The 15,355-nt window shown below is 40.3% G+C and overlaps 1 protein-coding gene across 3 annotated transcripts in view; it reads right to left on the reverse strand.

Annotated features, from left to right (window-relative positions):
• Positions 1 to 1,824: 1,824 nt before the first annotated feature.
• TEX2 (testis expressed 2) overlaps positions 1,825 to 15,355 on the reverse strand; it is a 42,110-nt gene continuing 28,579 nt past the window's right edge. For all 3 annotated transcript variants that reach the window (XM_027691798.1, XM_027691797.1, XM_027691796.1), the window contains exons 6-12: positions 14,420 to 14,569; positions 12,970 to 13,069; positions 9,033 to 9,165; positions 5,250 to 5,372; positions 3,104 to 3,313; positions 2,792 to 2,912; positions 1,825 to 1,996 (exon numbers count right to left, since the gene is read on the reverse strand). In XM_027691798.1, the coding sequence (XP_027547599.1) occupies positions 1,877 to 1,996; positions 2,792 to 2,912; positions 3,104 to 3,313; positions 5,250 to 5,372; positions 9,033 to 9,165; positions 12,970 to 13,069; positions 14,420 to 14,569 (957 nt within the window). In that variant the 3' untranslated portion in view covers positions 1,825 to 1,876. The remainder of the gene's footprint in view (positions 1,997 to 2,791; positions 2,913 to 3,103; positions 3,314 to 5,249; positions 5,373 to 9,032; positions 9,166 to 12,969; positions 13,070 to 14,419; positions 14,570 to 15,355) is intronic.

Here is a 15,355-nt window from a genome sequence, read left to right on the forward strand (position 1 = left end):
ATTTAATAAAACAAAGCAAGCAGATTGTAGTTACCCACAGTTTATGAAGTGCAATATGACAATCTTGTGTAATAAGTCTAAATCTGTTTACACATTAGTGCATCTAGTCCTTTGACTTAAGTTATTGCACATAGAAATTAACTCATAGAAAAGACCTGCGTAACAAGACATGCAGACTTCATGAAAGGCAAATAATGCCTACAGAATCAGCAAACCCCAGAATATACACAGCCTGGAATGGTCAAGGAGGAGTTCAGGTAACAAATATAACCTACTAATATTTCAATTAAAGGTAACCAAAATAGGTGTTCAAATATAGAATTAATTTTAAATATATTAAATGCTAATTTTCTTTTTTTTTATGTTTCAGGCAAGGTGCTGTTTAAAAAACCTTCAATATAATAGCTTCATTTAGAGATGGTAAATCATCAAGTTATACATGGAAATTTTGATTTACATAAAATGTGACAACACAACGTACAAAAAAGTTCTTAAAAAATTCTAAAAAAAAAAAAAAAGCAAATCATGTTATAAAAGGAGAGCCAAAACTCACCTTCTTTGTAAACTAAAACGTTTTCTGACATCCATGAACAGTTGGCAACACTGAGCATCAGAAAAATATTACATGTGTTAAAGAGTGGATATGTAGTGTTCAAATCTTGCATTTACTGCATACATTTAGCCTTGAATCATTACACCTGACTGAAATAAAAGGCAGTTCCCCCTTCCCCCTTAGTTTTGGCCATTAATTAGCAGAAAGAGTCTTTAATCATGATCAGCTCGAACAACTGCAACGCTTGAATTCCTAAAAACCAATGCATGGGGGTCAAAATCTGTCAGCCACAGCTGTTCCCACAAACACCAAGGGATTTGATGTCTGGGGCTGTAACAGGAGGATTTGGGCCCATGCTTTGGGTGTAAACACAGTGCAATGGAAAAGACTCACAGCAACAAACTCCTCAGAAAGAACTCGGTGTTTCATCGTAGCAAGAGGCTCTAAGCACAGTAAGGTAACTACTCCTGGTAATGTGCAGTGTTGGCATTTTGTGTGTGTGCTCATGTCTTGAGAAACATTCAGAATTAATCAGGAACCAAGGTGATTGTACCTCACTATAAGGCGGCTTGCTGTGGTTTGGTCTCATGGCTTTACCAACTTTTTTCCTCCTCGTTTTACAAAGATCTGACAGTCCCACCTTCACTGATAGTTGTGTTTTATGGCTACTTGCTTCCCAAAAAAAGCACAAGTTCTGTATGAAAAAAGTAATATGTATATACCCCATTGAATCACAATATTACCTATACATCCAATTTACATTCTTTTATCCTGAAAGCGTTTCATATTTCGATTGCTTGACACAAGCTATTGACTGCAGAAGTGAAAGAACATAAAACAGTTCATTCTACACCTCCAACTGCCTGAGAAAGAAAAATATTCTTCCAGTTTTATAAATTCATTCCTTATTTAGGATTTTTTCCCCATTTGGCACGCAGTTCCTTTGCTGCCAAACAACTTTTCAATGCTTTAATGCACATTAACAGAGCACGAAAACAGAAGCTGAACAAAAGGTGCATCAACGAGCTCCTTGATCTATTACATTTCAGTTCCTCCTCCCTCCCCCAAAGAACAGGTCATTTCAGCCTCCCAGTTAAAATCCTGATGGCAGCCAGTACAAAAATAAATCAACAGCTTAATGGAATGGAACTTCGTGGAGCTGAAGTACACGGGAACAATAACCAGGCAAGTGAGCACAAAGGTATGGGCACAGTCCTGGGGAGGGGGGAAAGTGGCACAAGTTAAGGATGAGAACTACAGCACAGTTTATAAAACCATGAGAATAACTTTTATAATACTGTAAACTGCAAGAGTCTTCACATGTCATGGTTGATCAGAGGCCTCCGTGCTCAGATCTTGAGGGCACGTGGACGAGCGGGGATCCATGGCTGAGTGCATTAAAGGAATATAAACATCATCCATGTTTGGCATGACAAAGATTTTCTGTGAAAAAGACACAATTAAATCAATAAACTTCATATGTCACTTGAAACCTTAGGTTTTCCAATTTGTTTAGTTAAAAAATGCAACAAATTTTCAGCTGAAAGATTCTCGAGTTCAGCATTGTTCCAGTCAGTGCAGTGCCCATTAATTCAGGCCATTTTGTTGTGTTACAGTTGTAAACGAAGCTCAGAAATATCAGTATCTTTGCAAATTCCTTTAAATTAAACAGAAAAAAATCACCACCTTTCCCCACTCTCTTGCTTTCTCAGCTCTTAACCCACGTACTTTCACACTGCACTTTTAGTGAAATAAGTGGGTTTGATTTCTGGTCGATTGTACAGTTGGGGTCCAGAATCCATCTGGTCAGTCTTCCCATCCTACCTGTATTTGGAGGTTTTTTCCTATTTTACACTACAGTCAATGTAATTATTAAAAATTATTTCCAATGAAGTAGTGACAGGACACTTTAGTACCTCTCTTAGTATCTGTTCTTCATTTTTGAAAACAGTTGGGCGCTCTTATCATCTAAGAATGTCTAGGATCATGGTTTTATTTGAGTACTACAAATTCTATCATGGTATCTATTTCAAACAAATGGCTTATTATCTCTAAAATTATTCTGACCAGTGCTAAAATACATTTTCACCCAGGCCTACACACAGTCTTGAGACCATCACAGAAGGCAGTTTCACCTTCATCTGTCCCACGAATGGGAGCAGCAGAGGACACCAACTAACTTCAAATTAAATAGTTCAAAACTATCATCAATGAAATGAGGATGTAAAGGAAACATACCTGGAACTCCTGCTCCAGTTTCCTTGCTATCCAATCTGTCACATGAACCAGAGTCACTTCTCTCTCTCCAAGTTTTGGCCGTGCTTTTAACTCCAGGTAGGGAGGCCTTCGGAAGCCGTACCTTGGGAGGGAGCACAGAGCAGGTTTTAGTACAGACACTCCAACAAAGCAAATATTTAAATGTGTAGCTCAATTTCCTCCTAATAGCAATTCCTACCTCATTTACAACTAGTCTGTTCTCTTCCAGAACCCACTTCAGCCAGACTTTACCTTTTTTCTCATCTGCAATCCCTGCAACTAAGTTCCTCTTACCATATTCTGTCAGTGGGTGGAGGTGGAATGTTAATCACTAGTGTTCCTCTGCACTCCTGGACTTCAACTGTTAGCAGCAATGGAGTATTGGAGACCTCTTCAATTTTCTTCTTAATAAACTCAGTCTCTGTTGCTTTCTGAAAGTATTTTGACTTGGTAATTTTATCCACAATTCTCATGAGCTTACTTGTCCGAGATCCTCCAACATACCTTTAGATAGAGAATAGAAAAAAGGACAGTAAGGTAATTTTCTTAAACTACTAAAACAGCCATGGATTTTCTATTAAACCATTACACTTTGATGTAAAAATTCCAAACAGAGGCATGACCAAGCAGCACCTACCAGAGCCTGCACCCAGTAGCTGTGTTCTGCCAGCTACAAGTGTCTGGCAGAAATTCTGTTCAGGCTGAACACTCCTTCCCACATGGCATTGGAAACACAACGTTTTTTAAAACTGCAAATACACTTCCATCACTTATGCCAGCAAGCTGGCATGGGAAATGACACCTTGTCTACTACCATTCCAACAAAACTGTCGAGACACTGATGCACCAAGACAGGCACAAATCATCAGCTTAGAAGGCCCAACTATCATGTCTAATTATTTGACAGTGTGTGCTGAACAGAAAGGTTTTCATTTTAAAATACTGTAGCCTTTATGAGTATAAAGGTGTTGATAAAGAAGAGGAAAACAGTTTTAGCAGTGGGTGGAATGATATTCCAAAATGGTTAACTATGACTGCAAGAAGAGGGCTTTTCCTGGCAAACGTGTCAGGCATTCCTGGCTTCTAAAACAGATTCTTTAAGGGTTGAATCTGTCTTTTCTCACCCCTATCTCATGTTGGAAATATACACTCCAAGAATAGCATATTTGGTATTTTCCACACACCATATCATAGCTAATTATGGCTCTTGATGTTATGTACCAGAGATAACCTTCCTAAGGAAATGACATTTTCCTGTTGGGGTGGGGGGGAACCAAAAACCCTCACATTCTTACACAGACTTTTACAGAGTTTTCTCCTTAGCACAACACAAGGCAAGAAACTCCTCAGCTGACATAAAAAGGGTGAATTAATTTCAACTTTTGGATTTTATACTAGCTGTATTTTTACCCAGAGAAAGTAGTTACTCTCTCATCAGGTCATCAGGTTCTATAGTGGTAGTAATGCAGATTCTTTCTTTCAGTATTCTACATAAAAATTCTTCATTCTCTCTCTTTGTCCTTTGATAAAGAGCTCTCTATATGATCTATGAATTTTTAGAAGATATTAAATGCATCAAATGCAATAATCTCTACAACTCTTCACACAGCTTTCAAAAGTGTACAGGAATAAAACTGAGGAAACTCCCTGGAACATTTTGAATAAGTCACGAGTCTTCTGGTACATTCACTGTAAAAATCAGGGTTGTGTTCAGTCATAGGAAACACTGTGACTGTCTGAGACATTTCTGGCTGACTACAGCTTTCTCACTGCATAGCACAATTGCAATCAGATGCAGAAAGCCAAAAATCAGAACAGCAGCCAAAACAAGGAATGACGTGGCAACACTGATGTTGGGAAACATCCTTTGAAACTCGTGCATGGCATCAGAGGGCAGTATTGCACAGCCCAGACACTCAGAGAGCTCCAGAAATAAAAAAAAATTTAAAAATTAAAAAAAAAAAAAAAGCCAGCAACACAAAACTGAGAAGAAAGCGAGGCTTGAGAACAGTTGTTTCCTATAAGAAAAGACCACACTGGAAATATGGATCAGCAGGATCAGCATGGGTATAACCCTGCACACAGTGTTTCGAGTTCGCACACAAAATCCTGTTCCTGGCTCTGCTACCAGGCAGGACATGCTGGGGAAGGTCCCCAGAGGTGCTCTGGCCCCATGACTTGGCTCTCATGGTGAAGAGACTGGGAGGTGGCCAGTGGAGCTCAGGACAGGTCCCTGTGCAGTGACCAGTGCTCCCAGCACAGCACAGCACCCGGCACAGCAGCTCCCTTTGCTGGAAGCACGTGGCTCCACTGCTGCTCTTTGCTCTGCACTTGTGTTTGCTTCCCTGCCGGGATATCCTCACACTCTGTGGGGCACAGAGCACTCCAGGACTCAGCAAGGTATCGGGTCTAGGGGGGAGGGAAGGATTAAACAGCTCACCCTTCTGCTCCTGGAGTCACCTGCTTCTCTCCTGCCGGCTCAGGAGCATCATCTTCCTCTGAAGAGCCGGCGCTGGAGGATTCCTCATCACTGTCTGCAAGACAATACGCCCTTGGCCTGAAACTGAAACAATGCAATTCCCAGGTCAAATGTAATATCCTGAAATAGCTTTTCATCCTGTACAGCTTTGGCTGACATTACATGACTCTGAACTATCCCCTCCTCTTTTTTGTAAGCACTATCTGAAAGAACAAAACCAAAACCACTCTGAAGCCAGGCTGGCAGAACTACATTCAAACCAGAAAATCTGTTTTCCCCAGTGGAACATAATCCTGCATGAAAGAGGTTGGCAGGGTGGTGGCTGTTTTACACATTCAAATCAAATGCGGAGATTATTTGAAATAATTATTATTTGAAAAAAATAATTCAGGACAAAAATTTCAATTTCGAATTGAAAGCATCTCTGCTGCTGCTCGTGGCTTTCCATGGGTTGAGCAGAATAGAGGCTGGACAGGTCAAACAACCTTTGAATGTCACGGGGGAAAAGTAAAGTAATAAAATCAAACAAGGGCAGCTCTTAGGGTACAAAATACCACCCGGTAGTAACTAATTCCTAGACTTAAACCCGTGGAAGAATTTAGGTACAATCACAGGAAAAATTTCAAATCTTTTAAACAGATTAAAATGAGGGAAGGATACAGTGGATACACTTTAGTATGAACAGATCTCTAAAGCAAGAGCCTAAAACAGTTACACAACACAAGCTTCAAAAGCATATGGCTTTAGCCCTGGGGACTATACCCAGCACTGTAATTCTCTACAGCATGTTCAGAATACAGTTTATAGCTGTGTCTTCTTTCTTTGTGTGTGTGTGTGTGTGTGTTCTTGGAAGTGTATTTGAAGCATTTAATAACCTCACACAGGGCATGGACTGAGGCTACTGCCTGATATTCTGTACACAGAACAAACTGGTGGTTGCTGCATGAAGTCCTAACGAAAAAGGACAGCTCAAGTGCAGCTCCCAGTGCACAGGACTCCTTCCCAACCAGAGAGTAACCCCAGGACCTCTCTACACTGCAGAATTTCCTAACCAGGGTATGGAATCAGAACTGCAAACCTCTTCTCACTCAGAGCTGCATTTTATACCTGCAGAGAGTGAAGGCACACACCAAACTGAGCCATCTCCCCGAGGACGGGGGGGGGGGTGGATGGTTCCTGTCACTGGCCCAAATAGCAACCCTGGAGCTGCTTCTCAGGGAGAAAATCACGTTTTTAGGTCAGACTCAAACCACACGTTTTCTACCAGGGTGTGACCTCGCTTCTCTTTCCTGTGCAGGTTGTACCACCCAGCTCAAAGCATGCCCAGAGCATTCTCAGGGCTCTCAAAGGTGTCACCTTAAACAAGGTGTTTTATTTCCTAGTTATAGGTGCCTCACAAGCACTGACCAGCTCAGACCTCAGGATTTCCTCGCATTAAACAAAGCAACAATAAATAAGCTTGAGTGAGATTTCAGGGGCTCTCTGCATACAATGGACCATTTATACGACACAAACATTGGCAGAATAAACCCACTTTGGAGCTACAGTATTGTTCCCGTGCAGATTGCACAATATTTTATGAATTGCCATTTGTCAGCTTGTTTTTATGTGCTCCAACACAGCCAAAAGGACTGGTGGGGTGAGAAGCTGTGGTAAATTTGGGTTAACCTGCCTGAGTTTGCCTCATCTCCTATATGGCAGAACCCGTGCTGTATTAATTTTATAAAACTGGCAATTAAATAGTTTCCCACCCTCTTTGAGAGCTCTGTTTTCTTGAGAGGGCATTATCAAACTTATCTCAGGACGTCTCACTTCTGTTTCAAACAGTAAGTGCAACACAGATCCGTTTGTCTCCCTTTACACTGACAACATCCATGGACAGTTAAAGCCCAGAACTGTTTCCCCCCTCCCTCTTGGGTGCCTCTCTTACACCAGTTTGTGGTTACTGCCTCTCAAGAGATGGTTTGTTCTGGGCTCTGGAGGGACACAAATGAGTGTCAGCAACCAACATTCCTCACTTACTCACAACATGATCATGGATGCAAACACATGCAGAACAGTTTGTCACAGCAACTGCCAATTGATAATTAAAAAAGGCAGTAAAATTAAAATTAGCTAACACAATGGAAAGCATGGACGAGAATCAAACTGTTCTGTACTTCTCAGTCTTTGCTTATTTATTTATAATATCCATTGTATTGAAGGGAAAAAATCAACCAAAAAAACCCTCATTTAAACTAGAATACATTAGGCTGCTTCTTTATGTAAAGCTGGTACCTGGCCCTGAGGTTTGAAACATCCCAGCCCCGAGCAGGGAGCAGAGCAGTTAATGCTGATACCTCCAAGCAATCGGTTGCTTGGCTACAGGCACTTCCATCTGCCTTGCTGGGGGCCCATTGCTCAGCCAGCAGCAAACTGGTTTTTAAATATGAAATCAATGCGTTCACTAATTATTTCTGAGGCCATTTCTGCACTGAGCAGATATGAAAATACACAAAGAAAATCCTGAAGGGATGGGGGAAGGAAAGCAAGAATTTGATTTGTATAGACAGTTCCTTATCCATCCCCCTGTTTTTTTTGGGGGGGCAGGATTAAAGGGATTTTGAAAAATTTGCACCTACCAGTTACACTGATGTAAATTCAGAAATATTTATTTCAAGCAGTGACAATGGGAATCTGGGTCGATTTTAAATCCTCTGAATTTCTACCACCAGTGTATGAGATCATTCAGCCATTAGTTTTTTTTTCACATTTATTTTCTTGTCATGACTGCACTGAAATATAGGGCTGCTGTAAGTATTACCTCAAGATATCTCAGAATAAATGGTCAGAGCTATGACATGAGCATACAAAGCATCCAGTATCTTCATTGTGAAAGACCACAACATTTTATTCAGAGCTAAACAAATGGCCAGATTTAGAGACTATTTTCTCGATTTGTGCACACTAAATCAGAGACCACCTACTGTCCAGGGACTGCAGATTTCTTAAGTACAAAGAGAAGACAGCACAAAAAGAATGAACACTCTGCAGCTGATGGGAGGGATATCTGACAGGTGTCACTCACCAGGTTAATACAAATGGACAGATTGATGACACTCAAAAGTTCCAACAACATCACAAAAATGAGAGGGAAGGCACAAATACAAGAGAGGTAAGTTACTGTATAGTGGTTTTTAATTAGTTTATCTGCGTAAGGCATTTCACTTACACATAGCAGGGAAACAGAAGTGGGCTATGAGGAAAAATAGAGACTAAAGCAGGGGTGTGATTACTCCCATGGTGCAATAAAGCTATTGAAAAAGTCTCTACTTAACAATTACAGCCTATTTATCTTCCCCATTGTTTACTCCTCCACGGTTTACAGCTGTAGCTGTGCCATGCTGTAGCAGCCTGTTACACGTGTCTACCTCCATTTCTGCATGTGTGTATCTCCAGTATTCAAGCATTACTAAGACCCCAAATCAAGCCTAAGACAAACCTAAATTTTAGTTGCTGCACATTTTAAATCCTACTAAAATATATAAAAAATAATTGTGTCACAAAAGCCTTTGATTAAGATGATTCTCAACGGTGCAATCAAACATTAAAGCTGCACAGAAAGGCCACGTTCTACGCTCGCGTGTATGAAACCCCCTCAGCTCCTTTCAATCTATTGCAGAGCCAGAGCTGCTCAGACACAAGGAAAATCCCACTTTTTCACAATGAAAGCTCCAGCTTGATTCCATCACTGCCATCCCTTACCCTTCTCTGCCGATCTCACCAACTTTAAGGGCTTCACCAAGAGGCTCTTTACCGAGTTTGGTCAAGTTCATCTTGGTCTCCAGGGTCATTAGAAAAGATCCATTGTAGGACATTTCCAAATCAACCCACAGTCCTAAAATAAACAACACAAAGATGTCACTTTAAGAACAATCACAAAGCCAGCTTTCTCTTCATATTAAGCTCACAGAACAAAGTTAGATGTTAATCAAAGCCACCCTGAAAAACAGCAATCTAAAGAGAAGGAGTGTGATTTACACACACCTAAACTGCTTAAGAGATCTGAAATGAGATAAAGAACGCAGAATACAATCAGGGTTTCACTTCAAAACTATTTACAGCATTGCTCCAAGCCATACAGTAATGGGGACACTCCTCTACTGACGCTGTCCAAACAAAGCACAACTTGAAATCCCAGAGCAATATTGCTTGTGTCACATCACAACCTGCTGCCTCTTGTTTTGCCAATGGTGGATTGAAGGAGTATGACAAGGTTCCCTCAGTAACTGAGCTACAGGCATTCCTTCATGACTCACAGCAAACAGGGTCACTACTTTGACAACTCTAGACGTGCAGTATTACATTAAATCCTATTGTTGTGCAGAATATTCACCAAAAGAATTGTCTTGGAATAGCTGCAAGATTAGGTCCTGCCTCTTGAGTGACCCCCTGCAGCCCCATGGACTAAACAAAGCTGTAGGTATTTGTGATTCAGATACTAGAAATCAGATGCCAATAAACACAGATTATGCATCTTCCTTTTCCAGACATTGCAGCTGCACAAAACCAGTACCTGGCACATCAACCACTGACACCTTCTACTTTTATTTACTTACTCAGAAGCAATTAATGATAATTACTCTTTGGGTTTGATTCATCTGTAAAAGTCACATTTTATTAGTTAAAGAACTACTGTTTTCTGCAAAAACATGTCAGAAAAACAGCACTGTCCCTAATCCCACCATTTCTGTTCACAGAAATCCAGGCAGCTCCCAAAGGCCAGGGCACTGACCCCCTGTGAGGTTCCATGCTGGAAGCAGGATGAAGGCAAGCTGGTGCTTTACTAACCCAAATCACTCTTTTCCCTCACACAGTGTTTCTAACACTGCTCTAAAACCAAACACAACAACTCAAACACAACCTTATATATATATTTTTCCTCTTTACAATGAGAAAGCAGCAGTAAGATCATGAGAAACAAGGAAAACCAGCTAAACAGACCTTTTGGATAATCAATGAGTCAGCACAATTCAATCATCAGTGTTGTTTTAACAGTAGATCAAATTAAGCAAAGGATGCCATTACTGAGAGGGAAAATTCCTTCTGGCCAGAAAACGTTCATACACATTTTCCAGAGGGAAAAGGGGAGGGAGAGGAGGGAGAGGAAGGGAAGAATTGGGCAGATGGTACAATTTATTCAGAATTTTCTGGTTCCCTAGCCTTGAGAGAATTACAGTAATGCTACAGCATATGCTGTCACCCAAATAGGACTGTATTAACACAAACAAGATTTTTTTTCTAACATCGCCTGCTAACAAACTGAGTTACTTAGAGAAGCCATAAAATAAAAAATATTTTCCTTGTAATCAAGCATGGGTTAAAAAAAATCTCTGGATGGAGCAAAGCACTTCACAATTAGTAACTGCATTTTAAAGCCTCACAAAAGGCTCAAATGGCTCAAAAACACCTCAAATGACTGAGTGTCTCAAACACTTAAAAACCCCAAAGATCTTAGAAATGTTCATTCTGGATACTGCCCTGAAATTTTAGGGCTTTCTCCCCCTATATTCCCCAATAAACCAAGTGGTTTATCACAGGTCAACTTACCAACAAATGCATTTATCCTTATGAGAACAAGCATTTCCAATTATCATACCCTTATTTAAGTCCTTTTAAGTATAATTACACAACAAGTTATTTCAGTAATTATTCACTGCAAGCTCTTAGAAACTAAGAGTTCACATGTCATCCAACAGGGTGGAAGAAGTTACAAGGGTTAGCAATTCTCCCATAAATGTTTCCTTGTCACAGTTTAAGTGAACAACAAACTGAAGGAGTTAATTGATCTCATTGCTGTTTCAGCAATTAATCGAAGCCAAGTCTCCTAAATCCCATCTCATGACTTAGAATTCCAGCCTCTGGTTACAACTGAAGTTATGAGAACAGAGAAAGGAATTCAAGAAATGTTTAAATCCACACAAAGGGAAACACTCTGACAAGAACCCTGAAACGAACGTTTGTTTAAAAAGAAACCATGAAACCACTTGGCAAGCATCACAAATGTAACAAGTTTAAAACGTTTTTTGTTCTGTAACACAAAATAAAATTTGTACCAACAGTGAAGTCACTTTGCTGCTGGGAACACAGGAGGATTTCAGCAGTACTTGGAGAACCTGCTGTCCCACGCAGGAAGCATATGACAAGCAGCAGCAATATGTGTTAGTTCCCTAAATACTGATTGCACTCCAGCTTATTCCATCTATTCAGTTTTCATTTCTCTTAAAAAAAGACACATTTTCTTCCTCGTGACAACAAAAAACACTTTGCTCTTTTCAAACACGCTTTGTTTATAAAGCTCAGTGGCAAACACACTTTCCAGAAGTTGAGAGCAAAGTACCCCCTGTTTTATAGATAAAGCTTTTCCCCAAAGACTTGCACGTCTCAAGGAGATAAGGGCAAACAATAGCATTTGGATACATAACTAACATTGTGTATGGCCAAGAGGATTTTAGTAATTCCCCCAAGTCTGTTTTGTTCTCAGTTTTATGAGGGAAAGGTTAGTGCTCACTCACCTCGTGCTTTCAGCCAGTGATCTGAGTGGCACAGAGCTCATTATCCACTCAAACTTTGCTCTGTCCATGTTTGTTATTGTTCCAAATATGCTACTGAGACTTGAAGTTTGGCTCATTGCTGGCCTGTAATTTAGAGCCTCTCCAGAGGGTTTTAACACTTGTACCAACTATCTTCATTAAATCCTTACCATCTCACTACCAATTTATTGGGTTTAGTCCCATTTAGAAATTATCTTGGTAACTTCACCTAAGAGCTGAAAGAGCAGTTTAAAACAAAAATAAGCTGCTTGCCATGCAATGCACAGCTGCACCACAACAGGTACTCCAGGGAAGTATTTCCCTTTATGCCAATTAGAAATTTCTGCACCTTGAGTGGAGAAACTCAGACACAATTTAAAATTAAAAACTGCTCTGATTATGTCTTAGAGAAAAGATAGCATCTAGCTCTCCTCAGCATGTGGAATAAATACTTTTAAAGCTAAAAAGCATTATCCCAAGTTTTTCTGTCTTGTGAGACTACTTAAGTGACATGAGGATCCTCAAATATACTCCTGTGACCATATGTAAGCCAGAAAGAACAGAAAACAAACAGTTATGATTCATAAAGCAGCAATATGAAAGTGATTCAGCTTTAAAAAAAATCCATATTTAATAGTAAGGACATAAAATGATGCTGTATTTTGAAGTTTATTTTCAAAGCAACACTGTATTCTTGTTCTCCAAGTTATTATATTTTCTGAATCCCTGTTTTCAGAACAGGGGAACTTCTCTTGGGGAGCCAAACCTGGTTTGTGCTGTGGTACAGAATCAGATCTGTCTCAAGGAGATGTGCAATGCTCTCTGCAGTCCATGGCAGAGGATCAGATATGTGGCAGCATCTCTGTTGCATGCAAATATTAGTTTAGTTCAGTAATTATTGCCTATGGAAAGACATGATCACACTTCCATAGCTACAGAATTACTTTAGACCAAGCCTCACACAGAGACCCCTCAGTATCTCCTCAGCTCTTATTAAATGTATCTTCCTCTGATCAAAACATCCACAAGATAACCAGATCAAAATCCTGTTCTCCACAGGTAAAAAGGCAGGAACCTGGCAAAACCAGAAAAGGAAGCTTGTATTTTACCTCTGTGATCAATAGAAGGTTTGAAGGCCTGAAGGATCTTGGGCACTGCTATCCCCATGTCCAGCTCAGTCAGAGTCAGCTCATTCATGAAGTAGGGTAGCTGAAAGGACAGGAGATAAAAAAATCAAATACATGTTATGGAACCAAACATTCATTTCCTGAGAGAGGAAAGGAAAACTTAAGGAATGGACTGAGCTGAAGTGTCACCAGTGAAAGAACACACATAACTGCACATATTTCTTCCAATTCTAGAATTTCACAGTTATCAGTTTCAAAATAATTTAGGGAGAGATTCGGCATCTGAACTTGGAATGTTTCTAAAACTATACTGAAGTTCGGATGCTGATCTTAAACCTCCAGCGTGCTTTTTAGTCAAAGCATGTAAAAAGCTCAAGAACGAAGTGTAAATCCTATTTCACTGTGAATAAAAAACAAAGACTTCTTTGAATTTTAAATTCAGGCAGGTATTTTATCATTGCAGTTGTATCAACGTCTCGGCCACTTTTATTTTTGACAAATTCTTTCCCAGCACATTGACTTGTAAATCTCTATCACAGTTTTGGAATAACAGAGGCACAGAATCATGATGGTTTGGGTAGTTATTTACTTAAATTTCTAATTCATGGGAAATCTATCTCCTGTGAACAGCCAGTGTTTTAACCCATTAAAATATACCCATTTCCAGTCGTTCCACTGAAAATGTTTCCAGTGAGGTGTTTGGGTCTCCTGCCTCAACTGTGGGAACAAGGCAGAACTGGGTTACTGCTCAGTTCCCAAAGCACAAGCAACACTATCTCATAGCTGGTGCTGGCAGCTACATTCCAGAGCTTTTGTCAGCAAGAAAACATCTTCCTTTGCCTTTAAGAACAGGCAAACTCCTCCCCAAATACCAGGAGCTGAACAGGCCAGTGATTACCTTCTGCTGCTCAGAAGGGTTACAGAATGCAAGGGGAAGGCACAGGAGTCACTCAAAAGCAGCTTTTGAGCTCGTGCAGCTCATGGAAGCTGCATCCTGGCACTCCACACACAGCTCTTCCCATGACCTGTCCTGCAAGCAGTGCATGTCTGAGGCACACAGGAACACACTGGAACTGTGGTTTCCTTATCTCCTCCACCTTAAAAGCAATCTCCTATTTCCCAAAGCAGGTTTCATCATTTATAAGCAGTTCTATTTATCCCTGAAGTACATGCAATAATACTTCTACTTTTCACATAAAAACCTGACAGACACAAATAGTTCATCCAGCTGTAGCTCATTTCAAAGTGAAGCAGCCAAGTTAACGTGTTGAGACCCATGTGAGACTGAAGTGGAATTCTACATCACATTTATTTACTTGTCTTTTACATGTAAGTGTGAAGTAAGTCTTTCTTGTACTGTTTTAAAACTCAAAGACTGTTTGTTTCATTTCTCTCACAAGGAGTGTGTGGGGCAAGTCTCTGGATTAGGTACCTTTATTTTGCTTAATTTCATTTGGATCTTCTTTGACACTAGATCAGACCAATACTTTTCTCCTAAAAAATCCCAAAATATTCTTCCAAGCAGAGCATTCACCCAGGCCTCCTGTTCTTCCTCTTCAGCTTCCTCATGGGCATCTGGCAACTGGAAAAAACAGAGCAGGTTATTCAACCCTATAAATTCTATAAACTAAGGAGAGAAAAGGCCCGTTTTACACTGGAAGTTCAGTGTTGGAGCCCAGGTCAGCTCAGAACATAAATGCTCAGCAGAGAGAGCAGCTTTACAAACACATCAGCTGTGCTGCCATGGGCCTGTCATCATCCTGACATGCAGCAGAGGGAACGAGACCACACAGATATAGATTGACCTCTGGCAATGAAATGAGAAAGCTGCATGTAATTTAACCCCTGGCAGAAAAAGCAGATAAACCCAGAGCGGGCAGACTTATAAATGTGCCTGCAGCAGAGACACTCTCTCTTCCCAGTCAGATCCCTACTCTTCCCTTGATTTATCAAAAAATTGGAAAGCAAGACCCCATCTTACATCCTTAAATCCAGTTCAGAAACATCACAAACAGATGATAAACAAACACAGTGCAGGGAAACACACTCTCCCTTTCAATGTTTGTAAACAGGATTCAGGAAACTATTGTTCCTCTGCTGCATCAAAGGTTTTGTTTATAATCCAAGAGGATTATGTCTTGGTTTACTTGAGAACCATCTCAAAACACCTGGAAATATTATAATATTACACATTCAGATGCTGCATCACTGCCTACACACAGAGAAGCAAAGGCAGCTGAAATAACTTTGGGTGTGTACACACACTACCATGTATTTCATTAAAACCAGGAGGTTTCCATGAAGGAAACACAACACATTAAATGTCTCTCAAGTGCCTGCAGCGACAGAGGAATTCACCACCTTTCAC

The sequence above is a fragment of the Neopelma chrysocephalum genome, unplaced genomic scaffold (genome assembly GCF_003984885.1).
Source record: "Neopelma chrysocephalum unplaced genomic scaffold, ASM398488v2 Primary Assembly neopelma1_84, whole genome shotgun sequence".
Classification (NCBI taxonomy): Eukaryota; Metazoa; Chordata; class Aves; order Passeriformes; family Pipridae; genus Neopelma; species Neopelma chrysocephalum.